The 24348-nt window shown below is 44.2% G+C and overlaps 2 protein-coding genes across 17 annotated transcripts in view; both read right to left on the bottom strand.

Annotated features, from left to right (window-relative positions):
- Nucleotides 1-4172: 4172 nt before the first annotated feature.
- Nucleotides 4173-17766, bottom strand: LOC133140571 (protein LYRIC-like). Its single transcript, XM_061260594.1, has 13 exons — nt 16979-17766; nt 15594-15695; nt 14943-15027; nt 14531-14695; nt 12570-12620; nt 11834-11989; nt 10802-10882; nt 10236-10307; nt 9971-10089; nt 8820-8924; nt 7839-7943; nt 7356-7482; nt 4173-5901 (listed from the first exon to the last, which is right to left on the bottom strand). The coding sequence occupies exons 1-13, from the start codon at nt 17321-17323 to the stop codon at nt 5834-5836; spliced, it is 1581 nt and encodes a 526-aa protein (XP_061116578.1). The 5' UTR covers nt 17324-17766; the 3' UTR covers nt 4173-5833.
- A 2337-nt stretch (nt 17767-20103) lies between these two features.
- LOC133109790 (E3 ubiquitin-protein ligase UBR5-like) overlaps nt 20104-24348 on the bottom strand; it is a 56219-nt gene continuing 51974 nt past the window's right edge. For 13 of the 16 annotated variants that reach the window (XM_061219389.1, XM_061219433.1, XM_061219472.1 and 10 more), the window contains 9 exons: nt 24084-24214; nt 23859-23919; nt 23389-23570; nt 23212-23296; nt 22517-22672; nt 21995-22108; nt 21404-21548; nt 21171-21256; nt 20104-21041 (listed from right to left, as the gene is read on the bottom strand). In XM_061219389.1, the coding sequence (XP_061075373.1) occupies nt 20829-21041; nt 21171-21256; nt 21404-21548; nt 21995-22108; nt 22517-22672; nt 23212-23296; nt 23389-23570; nt 23859-23919; nt 24084-24214 (1173 nt within the window). In that variant the 3' untranslated portion in view covers nt 20104-20828. The remainder of the gene's footprint in view (nt 21042-21170; nt 21257-21403; nt 21549-21994; nt 22109-22516; nt 22673-23211; nt 23297-23388; nt 23571-23858; nt 23920-24083; nt 24215-24348) is intronic. The other 3 variants (XM_061219396.1, XM_061219499.1, XM_061219528.1) reach the window with 1 other exon arrangement.

Below are 24348 nucleotides of genomic sequence, written 5' to 3'. Positions count from 1 at the left end.
TTGGCAAATTGATTTAAGTTCAAGCTATCCTTATATAGCCTAAGTTCAAATCCTTTTATAAGGATATATGTGTAGCCCAGTGGCGGCTGCTGGCCAGAATGTTTGGTGAAGCAACCCCACCATCACCCCTTGTGAAAAACAGGCAAAATCACAAAGGTAACAGACATTGTTATGATCATTTAACATTTAATAAATGTGTTATTGAAGCACTGCTTCACCTGTTGTCTGTATTTTCATTAACTGTATTATTTCCGTCCACTTCCTGGAAAATGTGATTTTGCAAGTTTTTATGTCATCATGTACCAGAGGGTGTGTATTTCTATCAAATATCTGTCTTTTTTTTATTGTGTCCAAATGATTCAAATAACCTTACCAGAGTAAGTGCAGGGATATTGAGGTGGAGGGGGGATTTTTCTATTCTAGACTAATGCCTGGCATTTCTGCTATTTCTGAATCTGTCCATGTCCATCCTATCATGTCATATCAGACTGACGTTCTCTATGTGTAATGTCCTTATTAGTAACCAGATATGAACCCAGCCAAGTGTGAAATAATTGATTTTCTGGTGGAAGAGGGTACATTCCTACTGCTGAAATCCAGGTGCTGGATAGTCTGTGCCAGGATTTTACAGGCTGTGCTGGCCATTCTTAATACTATGAAGGTGAATGTGTGTGTGTGTCTATTCAGGGAAAATAAATGCTAAAATATCTAAAAACTGTGGTGTAACAGTCCAAAACAGTCACTTCTTGAGTGGCAGGTGATGACTGACAGGGGTGCAAGAGAGGACAAGGGAGGAGGAAAGGATTCCTTTCGCAAGTCAAAACATTTCTCATAAGCCAATGGAAAGTTCCACATTCCAGTGGAAGTATTTCAGTCCCCCAGACAAATGGTTAAGTCAGTGTGTGTGAATGTTTGTGCATAAAATGCGGATGTAAGAGTACCTATGTCAGTTTGGGTATGCTTGTCAGGTCATGTGTGTGTGCCTGTGTGCGTGGATTGTGCATTATTATTTGTGAACAGGTGGGTGGGGTTTCCAGTTTTTATGTACAGCATGGAAAGTTAAGGGCGCGATTGATGCTTTATTTCAAGGGAAATAGTATACCATTCCTGGCACATTACACATACACAGGCATACACACAAAAGCACATGCACACACCCTTTTCCCCCAGTGAGCTTTCCCATGTCCACTGATTCACCGCAAAGCACTTTAATTCAAAGGAACTGCTCTACTTCTTCCCGTGTGTATGTCGACGCACATTAATGCAAAACAATGGTTTCAGGGTAATAGGGACTGGTTCAATAAGTCACCTACGGACCATGGTAAAACCACTAGTAAGGAGGGGAGAAAAGAAAAAGGGAGAGCACTCCCTGCCTAAACTTGCCAACCAAAAATAAACCCAATAAAAGGGGGCAATGAGGCCTACCGACTCAAAACAGTTCTCTCCCTGAAAAAGAGAATAAGAATTTCAGAGAAACACAGCCTCATTAATGAACCAGAGTGGCAACAGGAAAGGAAGAGGAGCAATAAAAACAGGTGGGCAGCTGTCCCAATAGGGACAACATGCTGAAATTCGAGACACGGAGGGAAGAAATAAAGCAAAGACTCTCAACCTCTGAGAACCTCCAATAACAGGAGGAGTTAAGTGGAGAGATGAGACAGAAACAGACTGCAGCCCAGCAGTGTCTCAGAGTAAGAGTTCAGACGAGGGAAAGGAAAATAAGGCAGGGCTAGGAAAAAAACAAAAACGCCTCGCTCTAACCCTAAAGACTATGACTATGTCTTTACCGGCTTAATGCGTCAGAGTGTGACAGCCAAGCCCTGAGCACAGAGCAAACGGAAACAAATTCCAGTATCCCGGGTAATTAAGCCAGACGGCTGCACACCAAAGACAATCACAATGACCTGGGCGCCATCTGGTGGACCCGAGGGGAAACCCCCCGAAAAGATTACGGCAGGTAGCGAGTGACAGGCACTGTCCCTGTTCTGTAGACGTGAAGGGAAGTAAGGCAGGAGAGTTTTCAGCTGCAGCCAGCACAGACAGAGCCCTGAAACCTTGTGTTGGATACCTTGCCCTACTGACGTAACAAGCAAACTGTATTTGGTAGCCAACTGCCCAATTTCCAAGCACAGAACTTTGAGACCCCTTGACCCCTGTCGCTATAATGAAAAATAAACATAACAGGCCTCGTTCATAATGCCTGGAGCAGCGCGATATTTCAGAATTGGAACTGTGAGCAGTCAGAGCATATAATATATATCCCAGCTGTTGCTAGACTACTGCCAAAGCTAGGTCTTTCCTTCATGCCTAGTAACGAGGATGTGTGATAACACATCTGCCATAAAATGATTAGGCTTATTGAGACCTATAAATCCTCAAGGTGAAAAAAGTAAGCCTTGCAAGTCACTATGGCAGCAAACAAACAGATGCTGTTATAGATAAGCCAACTGAATATGCACCCACACAGAGTATTACCTCTCAAAAATGTATATTGAATGCAAATGTTTTAAGCCCTATTTGAGAAGATGGCTACAAATTATGCAGTTAGTCTCAGGTCTGAACAGAGAGTAATATAAACAGAGAAATACTTCAGCAGTGTTGTGGATACTGAGGAATCACTGGGGAAAGCTCTGAAAAGCTTGGGTGGGAGAGAAATTACTGACAAATCTTCAATGAAACATGACGCCTGGCAAAAGACAGCAGTTATACTTTATATTCAGATGGAAGTTCTGCGTCTACAACTCGAAGGGCGGTGGCAGAGGTAGTGCTCCACATCCATCCTGGGAGAAAACTATGCCACAATCAGTGGAGTTGGTGACTTTCAGGACACTGAATTACTCAAACTGTAGATCATATTAACGTTCATATTCAATTATAAAATAATTATGCCAAAAAAGCTCACTCGAAATTGTTGAGTATTTACTCAATACAAAATTATTTTATGGCTGGGGTGTCTCGGTGGCGCAGCCTGTAGCGCACTGACCGCATGCTCATTGCGAGCCGCAACGTCGGTGGTTCGAATCCGACCGTCCGACATTTGTTGCATGTCTTCCCCTCTCTCTCGCTCCCATTCTTCCTGTCTCTCTATACTATATACTGTCCAATAAAGCTGAAAAAGGCCTAAAAAATATCTTTAAAAAAAAAATTATTTTATTGCTGCATAATCCCAAAAACAAACTTAACAAATGTAGGCTTTCCAGCAATGCAGATAAGGCAGACAAGACTATATAGTCCCTTCATGTTGATCTGCCTGTAGAGGAACTCAACACCACTGCTTCAAGGCCCATCTGGCATTGCCTCTCCAACAGCGAGCATTGAGACCCTGCTCCTTGACCAGCTCTCTAAAGTACCTGTCTGGTTAAGAGTTTTTTTTTTTTTTAAGTCAGAGAAATTTGATGAATCTTAAATATTCTTATATTCTTAAATATGCGTAGGAATAAAAGTCAACAATTCTGACACTTGTTACACTTAAAACTAATTTCTTACTTTGAGTGGCTTGATATATACAGCCCTAGGGGTCTGCAACCCTATCCTGGAGAGCGCTGAAGAGCCAGAAGCTTGGCTGGGTTTTGTCTTTTACCTTAAAATCTGCATTGAATTCAGTTATCTGGTGATGCGAGTTAACTGTAATCAAGTGCTCCAATCGATTAACAATATGAAGAGTAACAACAAAAGAGTCTGCGTCTCTCCGGCACCATGACAGCAGACCCCTGGGCTAATCCATTCCATGACAGCAGACCCCTGGGCTAATCTATTCCATGAGAGCAGACCCCTGGGCTAATCTATTCCATGACAGAATCAGATTCAATAAGGGATTAATAAGGCAAAATCTGATCCAGTGCAACACAGGATAAACAGATTAGTTGCCAGAGGAACTCAATGAGAATGTATACATGATGGAAAGGGTTAAGAATCGCATACAAGGTCAACCATACAGCCAGGACTGGCACTTTCCCCTGGGCCCAAATGAGATTTTATAATAATAGCTGTGAATGGTATTATCAAACAATTAACATTTGGATTAGTTCCACATGGATGCATGTCAGGAGGAATTGTGTACTTATCTGACTTGAGAATTGTGTATTTGTTTGAATGTCTTGCATCACCTTTTCTTGGACATGACATTCTGCATGAAGTAAGTGGAATAAGCTTTGGCATGCACGACACCGAGACCAAATGCACTTCAATTTTATTTTCTCTCAAATCACCTCTTAATGTACAAACATTACCAAGTCTGCCATGCAGCCTTGCTTTTTACAGAAAAAGAAAAACAATTTGCAGATTAATTTAATTTCAATTTATTTAAACAAACTAACCAACATCATTGCATTTAACAATCCTTTTAAAACCCATGATCATTCTTGCGTTGCACATTCCAGAAAATAAAAAATAAAAAAATACATGGATTGGAAATATAGCCATTGCTGTTGGACGGGGGAAAGGAAGCAAAGGGTGTTATCCGGTAAGGCAGACCCATATTGAAGATATACACATGGATGTACTGGAATAACTGCGACAGGTCGCGGCAGATCCAGATTGTGAAAGACGCATTAGGCCTTCCTCCAACGAGGTCTTGTGAGGGTTTTTATCCCCGCTCCCATCATTGTCTGCGGTCCGGTTCACACTCGTGTATTTACAGTGCGCCGTAGGCCTCACGCCACGAAGGCCTACAAATTAAGTTAAAAATAAAAACGACCTGCCCACCGACTTTGTTTCATGACAGTGCAAATCATGTCTACCAGGTTCAGTAACGAGTTGTATCAGCAATATAAACGGTCTGACATTAAGCTCAGACTGTAAAGGTCTCCCTCCCTTTGCCCTGAAAAGACTTCAGAGAGAAATGCACTCATCCCAACGTACAAATACATCTAAAGCACACCGCACATACTACAGGTTAAGGCAATAGAATTTCATTCCTGATAGTATTAATGACTCAGACATGTTTTAAAGCTGTTTAGACGCCTACTACCCGCCATATATTGCACTTAAGTCATTGGTTTCTTGACTGTCGGCAACGAGGAATAAACCAGGAATGAATCGGTCTGAAGTTCAGCGGGACGGAAATCATGACCTGCAGCACAGTGCACTCAGAAAACTTCAGACAGAGAAAAGGCCTTTATTTCTTTACATATGGCTTGGCTTTTTCTATTACGAAGAGGTTACATCAAAGAAAAGCTGTAAGTCATCCAACGAGAGTACCAGGACAGAACCAGCTAGAAATGTTAACATCAAAAAAGGTCAAGTCATATAGTAATACAGTAATAAAAATATATCCAGAAGGGGGGGTGGGGGCGGGCGGGAATACTCAAAGGGAGAGGGGAAGGTGTGATTTATGAAAACAAATCTCTAAAATGAGACATTTCCCAATCACAGCATTTTCGGTAACTAGCCAGTCACCCAAAAATGCAAAAGGGTCCCAAGCTGCCACACATGAGCTGGCTCAGCCTTGTGGTTTTAAATCTCACACTATCCATACAATTAAATTCACCACATTCGGTTAGCAAACAAACCATTTTCATTGGAATAAGAAAAATCAAACAAAAATATCAATAATATTAATAATAATTTAGAATCTTGTGCCGGTCTTCATACGAGTTTGAAATGTGGAGCGTAGCGAGGCGTACAGTGCACATCGATCAGTGCCATCTGGGGAACCTGACCTACTCCCACTGGAACACAGGTCAGACTCTAGGGCTTTTTATTTCTGCTTTTTCAATGTTAAAAAAGTACGGTCATAATTTGTATAAAATTCTGTACACTCAAATTATTGCATAAACACGAATTTTTCTTGAAAATCCTTTTGCATATAATTCATCTGGACCCCAGGTCAAACTCATGTTTCTCTCCTTGCCTTCTTCTTTTTGACTTGTTTTGGAGACTCCCAGTTGTCCTCAGATTTTTCTAAAAGGAAACCAGACATATGGTTCAGACTGTTTAGTAATAGAGAAAGAGACTCCAAGAAAACCATCTTATAAGTAAGAGTCTCAGGAAAAGCTGCCTTTCGGTCTAACTAAAAATCTAACTAAACTATAGTGAAAACAAAGAGAACGTCGATAACACAACACAACACAACCAGAAGAAGCAAAAATGAACTTTGAAGGTACGATAGGTAAGATATTTCTGTTAAACCATGTCCATGTCCAAGTCCATTCTAAATCCCTTCCTATCATTGAAAAAGGCTCCAACTGCCACAGTCAATGGTGTGGGGGCTTATTCTTATTCCGAAATTGCACTCCAGGCAAGCAATCACTGAAATTAATTATTTATCCAAGGGATAACTACATATCAAGTTATAAAACAATACCAGTTTGTTATCGGTAGGAACAAGCAAATTGGCTATAGTCAGCCTGAGGAAGAATACGATCAAATATAGGCAATACAAACATAGTAGCGATTGCACAAGCATTGTTGTTCAGGTGGATATTTGTACATTCGGGAAGCTAACTAGTAATTTGCTTGTTACTGATAGCAAACTGGTACTGTTTTCTAACTAGATAAGCAATAGTATACAGAGTTTCAGTGATCGCTTGTCTGGAGTGAAATTTGGGAAGCTACACGTTCCTTTTACCTCTTTACGTGCTCAATCATCTGTGTTTAGCTAAACCTCGATTTCTCTCAAACTGTAAGTTACAGGTGCATCGTTTGTGGTAGACTATCATATCTTAGTTTTATAGCCAGCTAGTTACATAACGAAGATGCAAATTGAATAAATAATAACTGAACTTATTTTTTTTTCCACAACCATCTGCCTTCCAGTTAAGCACTATGATGATGACCATGAAAATGTGATACCATTTATCCAGGCGTGAAGCAGCACAAGAGAAGATGTTTATAGAATAGGGGACAGGGCAGGGAAGTGTGCTGGATCCATTACAGCGCTCACTGATGACAGCGCCAGAGCCCATATGTGGAAATGATCACTGGGATTGCAGCCACATCTTCCTCTGATAAATCATTAAAACACAGCCCACTGCCCGAAGACAACTGGTATGTGGAACAAGTTCATGAATAGAGTCAAGGCCCTCCAATTCACTCACAACGCTGGCCAATCACACTGCAGGAAGGGCTAGGACACTGGCCAACAGGGCTGTAGGAGTGGCTGTTCACTAGCCAATCGCACAGCAGAAAAGAAGGGGGATTGAAAGCGGACTACAACTGTTGGCAGAAGTGCTCTTGAAAAGGATATTTCCCATTCAGGCCTCTCAGAAGAGCAATTCTCAGAGTTTACAACGTACACTGCAGACACAAAAGTAAACATCTGCCTGGTTTCCCCGTTTGGAGGGAGAAGGGGGGGGGGGTAGAGTGTAGCCATGGTTATGGCCTATGGCTACACATCTTTGTGCTGCGTTACTCACTCTGTGCAGGGGCGGGCGCGCTGTTCTGCTTGGCAGTCATCTCTGGCTCCGCTAGCCTCTGTGGCACTTGTGTGTGGGGCTTCTGGGATATGGTGTCCGGTGCCCCAGTCGGTCGCTCCGGCTTCGCCTGCGCAAAAGCAATCTCTGTCAATCTCCTACTGCACTGGATCACATGATTACGATGATCACACGATCACGATATCTACAGCCAGTAGAAATCATGGATGTATAAATGTTACACATGGCCAGTAGGCCATTTACTACTCCATCAGCTATGCTTACAGAAAAAAAAAAAGACAAAAGATCACCTATACGCCCCAGAGTGGCAGTCATTCTCATTACATTTGAGAAACAAAAACAAAAACACCCACAATTTGATGCATGGTGCAGTCTCAACTGTGACCCTACGGCTACGGGTAGCACAGAGGGACAATACGCACAGGTGGGTTGGGGGGGGACGGGGTATCAGCCGACCGCACTGACCTCGGCAGAGGGAGCTCCAGCCTGGACAGACCGGGCCTTCTCCTTCAGCGGTGGACTGGGCTCCTCAGCCCGAGCCAAAGGCTCCTTCTCCGGCTCCCCAGTGTCCTTCAGTAAGAGCAGGGCAGAGGGAGTGTTAGGGGGGAGGCAGCAGCACATACTGCAGTCACGCCATGCTGGGCTCAGGACAGAGCGGATGGGACACGGAGCGGATGGGACACGGAGCGGATGGGACACGGAGCGGATGGGACACGGAGCGGATGGGACACAGAGCTGGGCTGCCCAGAGTGCTGGGGTTACCCTTCTGCCCCAGGCTGCTACATTCCACAAAGCCCGGGGGAAAGCATGTAAAGTCGACTGGCCCTGTGCAGTTTGCACAGGGATGCAAATTGGATCGGAGACAAGTGAATTCTGTAAGGTGAACTTCCGTTCCTTATTCCGTAATACTGGTAGGCGGGAGCGAAGCACTGGGTACTATTTAGATGCATCTATCTAGATGTATCCTGGCAGCTTCTCTCAGCATGCCAACTAGCTTTGCCAGGAGATAATCTCAGCATGCCAACAAAGTTATAACCATTACCACAAAGACACCCCACATTAAAAGGCATGCCCCACCATCTTGTCCAAAGCAAGGTTGGATAGCCAGTCTGTCCACCCCTGGAAAGGCTTCATGAACTTCAAAAGGAGTAGAGCTACTGTGCACTCATAACATTGACTCGTAAGGATCAATAAAAAGTATGTGCTCTGCATAGCAAATTGCTTATGATGGGAGTAAATCAGTAACTGAAAGTATAAGTTCTACCCTTTTGAAAGATCTTGCAGGGTTGGTCTGCAAGCAGTTCTGCAACGTCCACGTAGCTTAACATGATTGCGCTGATCTGAGATCAGTTCATAGGAGTGTGTGTTTACTACAGCGGTTCTGTGCTGTTAACATGCAAGGGTAGAGCTGCAGGTCTGAGATCAGTTCACAGGGGGTGTTCTTACTTGGGGACCGGTGCTGGGGTCATCTTGCTTCTTCTTCTTCTTTTTCTTCTTCTTGGGTTTCCCCCCTGCTCCACCGTCACCCTTCTCCTTCTCGTCCTCAGACCCCTGAAGAGCGGTCACAACCCGTCAGACCAAAACCGCACCTCCCCTGTGACCCAGTCCCACAGAAGCACCGCAGTGCTGACCACACACACCCAGAACCGCACTCGAACCGCATCCGCCGTGTTCGAAAGGATAAGATATCCAAATACTACTTTGAGAAAGTTCTCCAGGTGATGCAGACATTGAGGGACTGCGTTGTTAGAGGCGGCTTGACTGAAACCGCACTCACAATTGCAATTGCCACCACACTGACTGTTTGGGCATGCCGCTCTTAGCTAAATTAAAGAAAACCACTTCTGAATATGGCGCCTCTCATTTATAGATTGCACAACCAGAGTGCTTTCTGGCGTGAGGGAATGTTAAGAGCCCGCACAAATCCACTCAACATGTATGCTGATAGTGAGTTAATTCAATGCTTTTGCTTCAGCAGGGTTGAGCTATTTGAATTCATCAACGAGAGCACGTCTCCAACTGGGGTCAGAGTATATCACAAAGCAGGATTACGGAGTTCTCTGTTTAAGTTCACAGAGTAGCCTTTTTTACTTCAGTACATATTACAAAAAAAATTAAAAAAATATAAAATTATCCAGCCAGTAAACCCGTTTTGCGACATATTACACAATATTGAACACCACGTCAAAAACAGCTACAACTGACTTAAGTTCACTTTTTTTTTTTGCGTCCAACTGGTACAACCGGCCCCAGGAGCATAACGATTGAAACACAAGTTTAAATCCCTGAAGGTCAGTGATGAACTGATGGCCGTGCCCATCGTCTAGAGCAAGGACGGCCAACTCCAGTCCTGGTTGTTTATGCAGGATTTTGCTGCCACCAGTTACCCGGCTCAATCAGCTAATTAGTATTATGCACTGTGACCGATTCACTCAAATTAGACCGCAATAAAACGCTAAAAGAAAAGACCATATATCAGCTGCTGTTTATATCACGATATGTGGCTAGAAATGACATGCCATGCATGGACTAATTAAATGATTAAGAGCAGAAGTCTGGCTGAAACAGAAACAGATCCCCGGTGTAGAGTGACTGACCTTGGCCTCGGGAGCAGGGTCCTCAGGTGGGGAGGGGTGCTCTGGCTTGGGCTCTGTGAAGTTCCCCCACTCCTCCGAGGGGGCGTTCCAGTCACAGCCAGGGTCCGCCGGCATCCCATCTACAAGAGCACAGTTCATCATAAACGCTGCCCCCTATTGGCGGGATTCAGCAGTCGCAAGGACCCAACCAACAGTCAGTTCCAGGGTTAGAACAAAGGGGTTTGATATCTATATGGGTATATGGGTATATGGGTAAAAGTCTTACTCAGGCCAGACCATACGTCATCCACCTGGGGCAGACTGTCCCGCTGCAGGTCAGATACAGGCTGCTGCTCTCCTGAACCAAAACACACATCCCAATTCTCAACAGAGCACCAAATTAGACTTGGGCAACGCACTGTCAAAAGTGGCGTATTTACCAAAATACTAATCATTTAACACTCTCCAGGCATCCAAGATTTAAAAATTTTTAAACATCCACTCAAAGACATTCAGTCAGGCTGTTTTTCATTCTGGTTAAACATTGCCCTCTTGTGGTGAGAAGCAACACTACAAATCTCAAATCGACAACACTCGGTTGCTAAGCAAATGCCCACATTCAGTATTGACTGTTTTCCACTTGGCTGCTTATTTGCTCAGGCAATTCAAGTTCGGCAACTTGTACAAGCGAACAATGCCGGTGCCACAATATAACCTTGGCAACCTTGGCTGTCTTTTGACTATCATCTTGGTTAACCAACCAGTATTTCAGCAAGCACCCTCCCAAGCTATTTTTAAAATCGAAGATTTAATCACCTGTGTAAATGCTGAGATGAAAGAAACAGAATTTACCTGTGGTGTTTAACCCCAGCCGGGTGAAGGAGGTCGGCTTCAGGTCAGTCTTCATCCTCCTGTCTCCCCCACTCCACGACCCTAACACAGATCAACCCCGTTACCATGGCGCCCCCACGGCGAAACACCACTAGCTAAAAAGGCAGCAGCTGCCATTTTGACTGCTGATGTTAGCATTGTTCCCGCCCCCTGGCCGGCAGATATTTCAGCGACACGCATCTGTGCGGAGCTGCAATTGGAAACGAGCACGGGCTGCGGGTTTGCGTCTGGGCTCCCTGCCAACACTCTGCTGTATCGACTGCTCGGGGAACGCATTAGTCACAGACCGTATGGCGGAAGACAAAAGGAAGGCCTTCTGTTACAGGTTGGGCTTCTGACTACACTGCCATCAGAATCAGTATGGAAACTCAAACTAACATGCATTAAGCCTTTTCTCAACCTTACACCTTTTCAACCAATCAAAATGAATGCTATAGTATTGCTTTCAGCCCCTATTTAAACCCTACTACATTTTCCTCAACTTTCTCATCCAATGCCAAAACCCCTTGGGATTTGGGAGGAGCCATACTGGGCCAGGGACTGAAAGGGTTAAAGCAGCGGTCTCCAGCCCTGGTCCTGGAGAGCGACTGGGTCTGGTGGTTTTTGTTTTCACCTTAAAATCAACACTCTTTTGACACGAGGTAAGTTAACTGTAATCAACTGCTCTTTTTTTACCCTTCTATTACATTACATTACATTAATGGCATTAGGCAGACAGTTGATTTGACTAAGCAGGAGAGAATCCTCCCCTGGAGCAATGCAGGGTTAAGGGCCTTGCTCAAGGGCCCAACGGCTGTGTGGATCTTACGGTGGCTACACTGGGGATCGAACCACTGACCTTGCGGGTCCCGGTCATGTACCTTAACCACTACGTACAGGCCGCCCAGGACCAGGGTTGGAGAGGAACGGTTGGTTAAACCATCGCAACATTGTTTCCTAAATCAGTCATAAGGAACAGTGCGAGTCCGGGCAGAGCCAGAATGGCTGCCGTACCGTCGGTCTCCTGGCCCCAGGCGGGGGTCTCGGGGCTCCGGTGGTTGGCGCTCCAGCTCTCCGCGTCGGGCAGCAGCGTCTGGGCCGGCAGCTTCATGGCCATGTCGTTCCAGCCTCCGCCGTTCAGCGCCGAAGACTCGCTCCAGCTGGCCGACACTGAGGGAGACCCGGCGGGACAACACAAGCACACGGCCCGCGTCACAGGCTTCCCCAGGCTTCAACACACAGAACGCTTCACCCGCTGCTTCCGCAACGCCCTGCCCACACCTCCAACTACAACTACAGCTACAGCTATAGCTATAGCTATAACAAAGACCTGAGCATCCGCACTGACTGCCATTTTCAATGTGCCGGCCTGTAAATTCGGAACGACTTTGATTGGCTGTCAGCGTTTCATTGTTTGTGCAGCTGGAGAAAAACTATCCAGACTATATAGTTTGACACTGTCAGTGCCGTTGCCATTATAGTTGTGGTGTGGACCTCGCCATTCATTTCAGTTTTTTAAAATGATATATTTATAGTTATATAGTTCATTATCACTACAGTTCTTGGTGTCGACTGCACTTAAACAGTGTCAATAAAGCTGAAAGACTGTTCAAATGATTCATTGTACATTTTCTGAATTGATCACTGAATCACTGAATTGAAATGGAACCCAAAGTCACTGGTTATTTTCCATTGAACACCTTGCATTTAAACACCACGCTTCATCTCTGGTGTTTCTGAGGAATGTTACCTTGGGATATGACGGCTTCCCCCTTCCCGGCTTTAGCGCGCTGGCCTTCTCCTGGGGGGAGATGGGAGAGAGAGCGAAACAGTAAGAGAAACAGCACAGGTGCAGTTTAATACTCCTGGGACCACACTGACAAAGGATCTAAATATCCTTATAAGCAAGTAAATTACAGTAAGTGTTGATCTTGGATCAGTTTCACATGTTATCTCACAATGGCTGAGGTTAATATGTGGGAGGGGAAACCTGATTCTCGATCACAACTCCTATTTGGGACTATTTATGAGAATAGGCCTGGTCTTTTGGAACTTTCCCCACTTTTGTCACGACTCAAAACCACTGCACTGGGCTGGGCTACACAAGAGAACTCAAGAATTACCAAACAAAATCAAGAATTAAAGAATGCGCCGCACATACAGTAACAATTACACATCCATCCATGGGACCTGGGAACCAGCAGGGCTTGCCAGCTCCAGTGGTTACTGAGGGACGGCAGCTTATTAAGCCTCTAGTAAATTCCCCCACTGAAGTCCATTCAAACCTAATGAATTTACCATGCCGAAATAAACAGTACTTTAACATTTCAAAATTTCTCCACACTGAACCAATTACTCTCCAGGGAATGGAGGTTTTTATCATTGCACCACACAGAAGAAAAGATTTCTTCCCATTCCTATTCATCCCATCACGTTTAGGCACCCAGTGTGCATAGGCCAAAAAAGCCAAACATATCACACTGTTCATGGCAGTCTCCATGAACCGGCTTCATGCGCCATTGAGCAGCTCCCATAGGGATGAATGAAACCAGTAAGCAGAAGCAGTCTACAGTTGTTGCATGTCCAGATGGTTCTATCTAAGCTCAAATGTGAGCAGCGCTAAAACACTGTACACAATTAGAGCATAATGGAGAAAAACAGGAAGTGCAACACAAGCACACAAAGCCAACCTTCATGAAGCCCCCTGTGGAAATGAAAGTAGATGATCTGGGTTTCATTTTTACTTTTTATTAAGTGTTTAATGCAGTATTTTAGCGCATTAAAGGGCATTTTTATCACTAGCCATTTCAGCTTCTCAGTAGCTAGCAGAGCCTGGCAGGGTTACCCCAGGGATTGAGTTGTGTATGGCAACAGGACCGCCCTGCCAAGGTCACATGGTCTCAGGTGCTAGTATTTATAGCAGCCAGACAACAAGAGGGACTGGGAGCGCACCTTCTGGAGAGCACTCTACTGCTTTGTGCCAAATTAGCAATCTGCTCTCCCGTTATGGGCGAACGGGACAGTGTGGCAAATATGAATGCAAACATAAACCTTAACGAGAAGAGAAAGGGATAATCAGCTGGAACAGGGTGTTCTGGCTCCGCTGCCATGGCGATGAGCCGAAGCACGAGGGCGGCAGTTTGAGCAAACAGTGGGAGCACTGGGAGAAGCACGAGGCTGGCATGGTCACAGAGCGCTCTTCCCTGAAACTCGAGTACCCACGCTTACGAGAGTCTCCACAACCGGCGACAGTGACAGTCCAGCACACGCTGAGATGTGTCAGATCACTCAAAGAATGCCTCGGCATGTATGACTTTGAAACGCTCATGATATCAATTTTTACTTATTTGTTTCACAAATACATTTACTGCTTATTGTACGTTACTGCAAATTTGGAATGCCCAATCATTTTTTCTGGCCCATTCCAAGGCTGAGTGCTATACATTCATTTCAGAGGCCTCAGCCAAGCACGTCTGCCAGAGTACACGTATAGCCATGTATAGTCAGCCAGTGACCTCCATCAAAAGAACTGCCATTACCCATCAACTGCACTTCAGCGTGTAACCTGAACACACTGCCCACTCCCATGGCCCAGCACTAAAGCACATGCGTGTGTGTGCATGTGTAAGAGGCGGTCAAATGCTAGTAACCAAATGTTTGAGATACTTCTAATGACATTGACTTTCGAAGCGGACCCTATGACACCCTTACCTTTGCTCTTCCTCGGTCCCGTCGGCATGGCAGCTGTGGGCCTGGACTGCTCCACAGGGGCGCTGGCGGGGGGGTCCCCACCTCCTTGGCTCCCCGAATCATCCTGCTTGTCCTTCTTTCGCTGCTGCCGCTTCTCCCGGTTGCTGATCTTTGTTTCCCAGGTGCCTGAGATACAACATGGGGGATTAGATGGGACAACCGGCCGCATGTTTTACAGTTCGACAACAGACCGTGGCACACGTAAGCAATGAAGGTCAGCAAGACTGGTCCAGAAATGTCATGCCATGCCATGCAGCACCAAGATGATACACAATGGTGATTAAGCCAGTAAAGAACTTTGGCATTGTAAAAGGTGAGCTAAATGCCATGAACAAAATAAAATTCTGCAATGCGTTTAAAGCTGATATAGTACCTTCATCGGGCTCTTTGCCATCAGAAGAGGCGACAGTCTTTGCTGGCTTCACCTCTGCTTTGGGTTTCTTCTTGTTCTTTTTGGTCTGGGGAGACAGTTTGCGTTAAAACACAAAGCTTCATTTCCGATGTACACTACTTATTTGAAATGCCAAGAAATCATTGTGTATTCCCTAATGACTGTTCAAGGCCCTGACATAAAAACTAAGAAAACACTTAATGTGCTATATGAGAATACACAGCTCCATGTATAACATCACCCAGAAACTGGGGCTTCGCAACTCGTAGTTAAATGTGGAATCATGGTTATTATAGTGGTGCCAGTGCCAAAAGTAAATTTGGACTGGGGAAGTTGGCACTAAATGCAGAGGGGAAACCACAGCAGACACTAGTCCAAGCAGGGAACCCCCTTCACGGTGGCAGCGTGGGGCCTGGACTGGCTGATCTGCATGCCTGGATGGCAACCTGACACTGCCAGCTGGCCCTTCCAAATCACTGTCCCTTCAGGGGAATTGTGGGATGGAGTTATCACTACGGGTCATAGTCTCCAAGCTCTCCCAGAGTGAAATAAAATATAAAATTCACTGAGGAATAACCTACACGGCTAGCACCACCTGGTTAGTACTGGTCTTCAACTGTGTAGAACTCAAACCTTTTCAGTCTTGACATCAGCTGTAAATGGTTTCAGATTTTCTTCGGTAACCTTGTTGTCTTCCTGCAGGTCCACCACAGTGCGGCCGTTAGGTTGTGCTTTCTGTTGGACGATTGAAGAAGGTTTGGATGAAATTACAATACAACATTTATTACCATGGATTACTACTGCAGCCATAAGTACCTCTGGTGTATTTGAAAGGACAAAATGTAAAATAATGGACAGAAATATTTACGTAATTTCAAAATATAGACTTCCATCATTCAAGAAGGAGCATACTGAATTGCCCTTACTATGTAACATGCCATGATTTAATGATTAGGCTATGTTCCAACGACACCAGCGAAACCAACGTATCGAATTATAGTGAGTAAATTTAGTTGGTTAGTTGGTTCACGCACCCGTGAAAGGTTCAGCTTAGAACTAATGCCAAGTTAGCCCCCCTAACTTCCACCGGCATTACTACCATTTAGGCTTAGCTAGTTATCCAAGTAAATGATAGCACCTAGCCTACATCATAGCTGAAGATTTACCCAAATATAGCTAGCTACTATAGCCACGAATATAGCTACGAAGGTTTACGCAAAAGTCGTGCAGCCTCTTGTAACCACGTCAGATGTATACCGATTCGGTCATGCAACTTTATCAACATAGTTAGCAGTAGCTTACGTTAACTTAACTAATGTTAGCTCTTTTGTAACATTATTTGTAATATTTTGTTAACGTTCGAGTTTACTAGGATTACCAAGTTATCCAAGAGCATGCCAAGTTATCTAGCTAAGCACACGTAGAGCTACCCTTTCATCTGCAGGCAGTAAAATGTAAGTCATAACCTCATAAATATTATTTATGTCACAGCAATCTAACGTTACACTACCATCGTTTTTATCTTGACACATAGTAAGTTACTCATATGATTAGTAAGTATAGGTAGTCTACCTAACGTTAGCAACCCCCCCTCCCCCCCCCCCGCCACGTTACCGTTTGTTCCTGTTATGCTGGCAAATTTATCTAAATAACAAATTCGGTCTCATATCGATGGTTCCAGCTAGCGATAGCGATCTAGTCATCGGGCTTTCCCAACTCGCAATTCTCGCAACTCGCTCTATTAAGCCATTACATTAGCAAAGTTACTTGTAAATGAAAACTTAATTGCGACAGTGAAAGTTTATGGATAATAAGCTACTTCAGTATTTCTTAAGTTGAAAAACTAAATATTAATTCGTGAGCGGTCGAAATGAGCTAGTTATATAGCACTAACCGACTATCCAACTTACATTTGCAAACTGTTAGCTAAATGAAAAGCAACTCGTCTTATGTATTTGGCACGTTAGCTACCCGAATAGCCAAATTAGTTAGTAAGCTTGCTAAAGTCAGACATTCACCTTCTCCGCGGGTTTCTTTTTGTTCTTTTTCTTCTGTTCTTCGGTTTTGACAGCTTTGGTCGTAGAGGCCTTCGTGCTTCCATTGCTCTCCTCAGTAGTTCTGACCGCTTGCTTCTTTCCACCGAATATCCCAGCGCAGACCGCGGCCGAAAACACCACGATGACAAGCAGCCCAAGGAAGGCCGTTGAGAGGATAACCCATGTCGGGTAAAGCTCGGGCTTCAGACCAATATCCACCCCAAGCTCGGAGCGGAGCAGGCCTAGGCCGGTAGACAGCAGCTCCCTCAGACGACCCGATAGTAATTCGGCCTGTTGAGTTGCTACGTCCTGCCAGTCCGCTGCCATCTTTACACTGAGCCACTAGTGAACACACAGCTAACGTTACAGCCTAGCACCTTAGTAACGTTAGAAGGAACCCAGCGGAGGTGGTTCAAATTGACAGTATCATCTTCTACAACAAGGGAATAAATACCGCAGCTAGCTAGCTATGGCTAGCTCACAGGCTACGAAATTCAAACCTTGGATATAGCTAGGAAGCTAAATTAGTACTTTCCATGAATGCCGCCGATATTCTCTCTTTCAAACGTTTTTCAAAAGTTGTTCTGTAATATTAGGTACCCAGAAAATCTAAATGTATGAAGACAAAGATAGAATCCTCGTCGACATTAACCTCACGCAACAAGAACAGCGAATCGAAATACCTGCAAACCGAAAGACGTCTGCTTGAAGATTAGTGCAACGTCACCATTAAAATGGGATGTAACGTTAGGTTGATACTGTTGCGAGCTTGATACTAGGCTAGCTAAACGCGCACAAGCAAGATATCTTGGTTGGTAGAAACGTTACATTAATGTTACCCAGCTGAACAGGCCATACATACTATACCAAATAATCATCAGTACGGGCAATTATTTGTATAGCTACTTTATAACTTAAATGCTACGTTATAACTTAAATGTGTTGTTTGTAACAGCAGCTGTAATGTTAATCAAACCAAGTTTTTTATTTATTTATTTATTTATTTTAAAGGGGTGGTTCCCTTTCCACATTTATCGACGGAGTCAATACGTTTAAAAACAGGCTCACAAGGGCAATGAGGTGAATAGTGGGCTAAAAGCTATGGTCTAATCTGAACGCTATAAACACTAACTACCACAGGTCATATCGTGTTAGCTAATGTTAACTGTCACTTTTACCATCTCATCCACGTTTCTTTCAATTCAACACATATGGTTGGTATTGTTCTGCTGTTTGGACTGAGAAGAGGATGTAGAGTAGTTGGTTGAAATAATGACATTTATGGTTTAGTTTATCGTCATTTCGTTCAGTCAGGGCAGTGAGCAGACTTAACTCCCCCTCTACGGGAGTTCGGGGGAATGGTCCCCCAGAAGATTTTTGAAATGCATCAATCTGGCATTCTCTGAAGTGAAAATGGAAAGATTTGCTTATATGAAAAATATATTATTAAAATACTGAGGTCATGACCTCAGTGTCCTCAATTGAAATTATGGGCCTGGGTTCAGTGATAACTTTTCCCCTCAGAGTCCTTTTTGGTCTCAAGAAATGCATTAGCAAACGCTTGTGATTCCCTTGTAATAAAATCTTGGTTTCATATTATTGATACATTTCCCCCTCAGACTCCTCTTTAGACTCTCCCCTTTCGCAATATTTTGCTTCAAATATGTTGCTAAAGTGTAGTATATGGCATAAGGGACTGGGAAATGTTCTAAACTGACATTTGGAAAAAAAGGTGTCTCCAGTGCCTGAAAGTATATATATATTTTAATTTTCCTTACTTAGGCTGACCTGACTACTTTTTGGGACCGAAAGTATCATTCCAGGCAGGTTTCCAAATTCTCAAATGTGCCCAGTTGGGTTTTGCCTTTTCCATAGGCCACAAAAACAAATCGCCTAGGTATTATGTTCGGAAGACCAGCCCTGCCTGTCCCCTTTTTTTGAAATCCAATATATAGTCATCCTACCTTACAGATAGGGATCCTACCCTGGAAATGAAAGCTGAAACTAATTGTGAGCCATCAGACCAGACATCCCTTGGGTTCCACTGCTGTAGTGTGTGCCAGTGGCACACCAACTACCTGCTTTCAGAACTGGTAGAAAAGGCAGTGTTTATCAAATTCGGCATAATATTTTGTTGAAAACTACCATTTGGTGACAGGTGTGTTAGTTGTGGACAATAGTTATGAAACCCACCCCTGAATATTTTTTTCCCCCAATTAATTCTGAGATGCAGTGTACTATATTATAATCTGGCTCATACATATTTACAGATACACTCTCTCACTTAGGTCTGCCAGGCAGTTGATCACCTCATATAGCCGAGGAGCAAGCCTTTGGTGACGATCCTGTATCTATTCATTGAATCAATATAGCCTACTGATGTATTTATGCAGAAAATGAGTAAACCGTGACAGAGGCAAAACTGCACTCAAACGTTTTCTTAATTTCTTATGGAGGTTTCATAATGTCCTATTTTAAGACCATGATTTATATCAAACCACTAGACTTGCACTAGGTGGGTGAAAAACACCTATCTAATGCAAGTCCAAGATGACTTTCAAATAAAATTTGAAAAATCCAGTCATCTGATATTTTTGTGAGAACATACACTCACTGAGCACTTTATTAGGAACACCAAAACCATGCAGATACAGGTCAGGAGCTTCAGTTAATGTTCACTTCAACAGATGGGGAAGAAATGTGACCTAAGTGACTAAGAGAATGTGGAATGATTCTCTTAGTCTCTAGAGTTTACTCAGAATGGTGCGAAAAACTAAAAACATCCAGTGAGCAGCAGTTCTGTGGGCACAATCACCTTGTTAATGAGAGAGGTCAGAATAGATGGGCCACACTGGTGAAAGCTGACAGGAAGGTGACAGTAACACAAATAACCACACATTACAACAGTGGTATGCAGAAGAGCATCTCTGAACACAAACACAAACCTCTAAGTGGATAGGCTACAGCAGCAAAAGACCTAATAAAGTGCTCACTGAGTGTATATTGAACTGCATTTAAATCATTTGGATTTACACATTTAAGTGCTATAAAAATCATCTGGATTTAACTTGGAAGAGGGAGTATTTGAAAAGAAGTTGGCAGCCAAATACACAAATATGTGCATTTATTTCGAACTGTATACTAAGAGTACAAAATACACATTTTCATCCAAACCAGCAACCTGGACATTTCCACACACCTCTGTTCCCTTTAAGGGTTCACTTTTAGAATTAGAATTAGAAAACAAATTTCCACATCAGAATTATGGTTAAAAATGCAAAGTCCTTCATCCTTTGCATTTTCAACTACAAGAGACCAAAGAGCCCAAATTCATATTTTGCATCCAAGTTTATTTTTGAAATTACCCCCCTACCCCCCATTCAAGAAAAATGACTTTCCACAAAGGCAGCAGTGAACTTTCGGTGATATTAAGTATTCTGTTTTTGGGCAAAAAAAACAAAACAAAACAAAAAAAACATACTCACAGTGTAGCAATTTATTACTGTTATCTCTGCTGTCATCTTTGGCTGGGGTTTGGCTGACAGTTTACCGTCTAGCCAAATTCCTGGGAAGTTACAGTTCAAGCTCAGAGCTGTGGGGGTTCAACATTACAAACCCAATGTAGGAATGTATCTCTCCTCAGAAAACAGAAAATAAAATTAGAACAAATTGCCTGCATTTACAACGCAGACACAAATTACCACCAGGGATAACAAAGCATTTTTTTAATTTAATAAAACTGTATAGACAAAAAATAAATCTACAAAAAAATGGAACTAGCAATATTACACAACAGTAAACACGTTGGTTTCCCCCCCCTCCCCGTCAACCTCTACACAAAACCAAAGTTCTTGGTCTTAATGGCTAGTAAGAGTTTCTGCTTGAGAATCTGTTTGGAAGAGTAGAGTGGCACGTAGAGGCGGGAGATGCAGGTGTTGGCGGTGGGGAGGTGCTGGTCGTCCGGAGGCCGAATAGTAATGGAGGGCATGGGCTGGAAGCCCTCCTCACTGGCTGGCAAAGACGGGCTGGAAGTCCAGAAGTAGACCTGCGGGGGAAATGAAAGAGAGGTCCCGTAAACTGAGGAACAAGCTGACTTCCAGAATGCTCCAATAAGACACTTAGCAAGTCTGTCTCTTATGGGAAGCGAATAGAGCGTGTTTGGAGATGCTCTTACCAGATCTTGTCTCTCAGTCATGCTCATCTTCTCGACGATGGACCAGAACCAGCGCTTGAACTGAAGCAGCTTCTCTGCGTTTTCCCCTGAAGAGATCCGATGGAAAAGGCACACATGCAGCAGGTGAACAAGCCATCTTTAATAAATTCTATTTTTATTTTCCCCCCATACAGAACTACTGTGAGTGAGTTACAGTGGCCCCCAGAGCAAACATCAGCAAGCAAATCCTGTACCTGATTCGTCATTGAAGGAGGTAAAGCTGATGAGCATCTGCACATTGACCTCTCCACAGCCATTGACCAGCAGCCTGAAGTCCTCTGCTGTCAGGTCCTCTAGAGAATTCTTGGGAAGCACATCCAATAGACCCTTCCTCATGGCCTAACGAGGAGACATCTTCAGCACTGTGCACCAGCACACACACTTTCCCAAATTTTATTTTGCCAGTACATAAAACAAACATGGTAACATGTTGTTTATCCTGACAGTTGACTACGATTACCATGAAAGAAGATAAAGCAACTCAAGAACTATGTTGAGCTATCTACTGTAGTGTTACCAATCTTTTTTCCACTATAGTTCGCTTTTTATTCAATGCACATATGCACTGTTTTGTATATCTACCTAATCAACACAATGTAACAGTAACATGACTGACATCACAAAGTGCACAGAAAATCAGCAATGTAAATGTCCCTTCACGTGTTCTTCTCAGCTCAGTCAATCATTGCTGGCTTTAAATCCTTAGTTTTTTTAAGTAGATTAGACAAGCACCCCTGTGAGATTACACTAAGCACTAGAAGCTGAACCCTGTTAAGTACACTTACGTGCAGAGGCTGTTCGGCAACTACCAGCATGCGGTGCTCTGCATACTTCCTCACATACTCGTATACATTCAGAGGCGTCACTGGCATATTCACACCACCAGACAAGAGCTCCACCTGTCACAAACACAAAATATTACAGAGCTGAAAAACTCCACCCGACTTTTATTAGATTTCCAGTGAAAAACTTGATACGAATCCTACATCTATCTCTGCTTTTTAATTCAATGCTACAATGTGACGCAATTTGTGCTGCATTCCATGTATGAAAAGTTCTATAAAGTTTATTATTATTATTATTACTAGGCTGGGCTACACTGAAGATTAAAGTGTGGGGTGAGTTTCCTGCTCCTTGATGGCAAATCTTTTCTGTCTTGTTTTTTTTTTTGAAGGGACATCCATTTTGCTTTTCAAGTTGAGTAGCTTGACTAGAAGCCTTTCCTAGATATAAATCGCCAAAAATAAACATGTTTGACTTTCCATGCCATGTAGCTCTCAAGCGGACTGTGACGAGGGCCCTCTCACCTGCCCGGAGCCCTCCTCTTTACAGAGGTCGATGGCGAAGGCCAGCTCCATCTGGGCGAAGACCGCCTCGGCCTCGCCGGTCTGGGCGTGGCGGAAAAGCTGCCGCAGACTCTCGTACGTCACCGGGTCAAAGAAGGCAAAGTCGTGCCAGTTAACCTGCGCACAAAGACAATGTCAGTGACACACAAACCCATACACAAACACAAACACACTTTTTAATACTGCCAGGTCTAATATGGGCCATACTCGCACCTCAAAACACATGCTTAGCTAAAAATTGTTTCCCAAAATGTACATGCTCCTGTATTGGCTCTTATAGCCCACAGCACTGCAGTGAGCATTTTCTGATCATTTTCAATTTTATGGTGGGAGCGAACCAAGATCTGATTATGTCGGCCCAGCTAGCCTATCAGTTGCAGTTGCTGTCATGCCAGTAGGCATAAAATCAAACATAAGTCTGACATATCAGATTTTAAGCTGTGACGAGCAGTGTTGCCATCTTGGTGACTGTCACAGATTTAGCAGACCCAACAGTGATCTTATTTCTCAAAAGCAACACCCTTTGAAAAATTGAGATTATTAATACTTTTAGTGATCACTGGTGCTATGAAAGAGAGAGGGAGTGAGAAAGTGAGAGACAGAGGGAGGGAGAGGGGGGGGACAGAAAGTAATTTTTTTCATGAAGGTATTCTTACCTTTCTTCCGAGTAGAACCTTGATTACGTGTCTGTTCAAGGTTATGGGACACAGTTCATTCTGAAGCAGGCATAACCCCAGTATCCTGTGAAGAGGAACATCCATGCATTTTTATTCGCTGCTTTTCACTGAGGGTTTGAGTTTGTAAGTATGGCTAAAGAGACGAGGTGGCAGTACCTGCCGATGTTGCGGAAGCAGTTGAGCCGGGCCTCTGTGTTTTTGCCGGGGCGGGGGGAGTAGAAGCCCCTCTTGCCCGGCTGGTAGAAGAGCGGGGCGTTGTCGTCTCCGTCGTCGGGGTCGTCCAGCTCCATGTCCACCACGCTGCGGGTGGAGCCGTGACGCTTACGGTTCTCCTGCTGCTGAGACAGCGCGCACGGTGTCATACACGCAGTGTGCACACACACACACACACACCCACACACACACAGGCATACACACACATACCCAACACACACAGGCACACACATACCCCAACACAGGTACCGAACATGCACAGGGACTCACATACATGAACAAACATTTACCCATACGTACGTACATATGCACGCACGCACACACAAACGCACGGACATGCGCAATCGCTCATGCACACACACAGACACACAAACACACATCACTCAGATGCTGTGAAATGAATGTTTGCTCACCTGCGATTTATCAGAAGAGTCCAGCAAGCCAAGGTCTAGTATACTATTTGCCCCATTTTCCCTGGAAAGAGAAATGGACATCAGAACATTAGTGTGTTAATGACAGGAAGGGCCATGTCATTTGTCATTTTCCCCCATGCCTAGAGATTATCCAGCACTGTATCAAACATAAGGTGCAGGGCGTGAGTGTACAGAGTGCAGTGTACAGAGTGCAGGGTGCTCCACCTTCCGTGTGCGATGATGAGCTCCATGGCCTCCTCCACCCGGGCCCTCAGGGAGTCCTCGCTGGCCAGGAGCAGCAGCAGCTGGGCGGGGGACAGCTCCAGCAGCATCCCTGTGATCTTACTGGCAAAGGCCTGAGGATGCAGACACACAGCAACGCTCAGACACGCACAGCAACGCTCAGACACAGAGCAACGCTCAGACGCACAGCAACGCACAGCAACGCTCAGACGCAGAGCAACGCTGAGACGCAGAGCAACGCTCAGAC

This window comes from Conger conger, chromosome 1, assembly GCF_963514075.1.
Source record: "Conger conger chromosome 1, fConCon1.1, whole genome shotgun sequence".
NCBI lineage: Eukaryota > Metazoa > Chordata > Actinopteri > Anguilliformes > Congridae > Conger > Conger conger.
Note: the sequence above shows the minus strand (reverse complement) of the source record. Positions and strands in the feature narration are given on the sequence as shown.

Bases quoted from the DNA above. Each gene is read 5' to 3' on its own strand.
- LOC133140571 (XM_061260594.1), bottom strand. From the start codon at position 17,323: ATGGCAGCGGACTGGCAGGACGTAGCAACTCAACAGGCCGAATTACTA. The intron at 11,990-12,569 runs GTAACATTCCTC...GGTCTCCCTCAG, and splicing joins GGAAGCCGTCATATCCCAAG to TGTCGGCCAGCTGGAGCGAG. The intron at 10,883-11,833 runs GTACGGCAGCCA...GATCTGTGTTAG, and splicing joins CTGGGGCCAGGAGACCGACG to GGTCGTGGAGTGGGGGAGAC.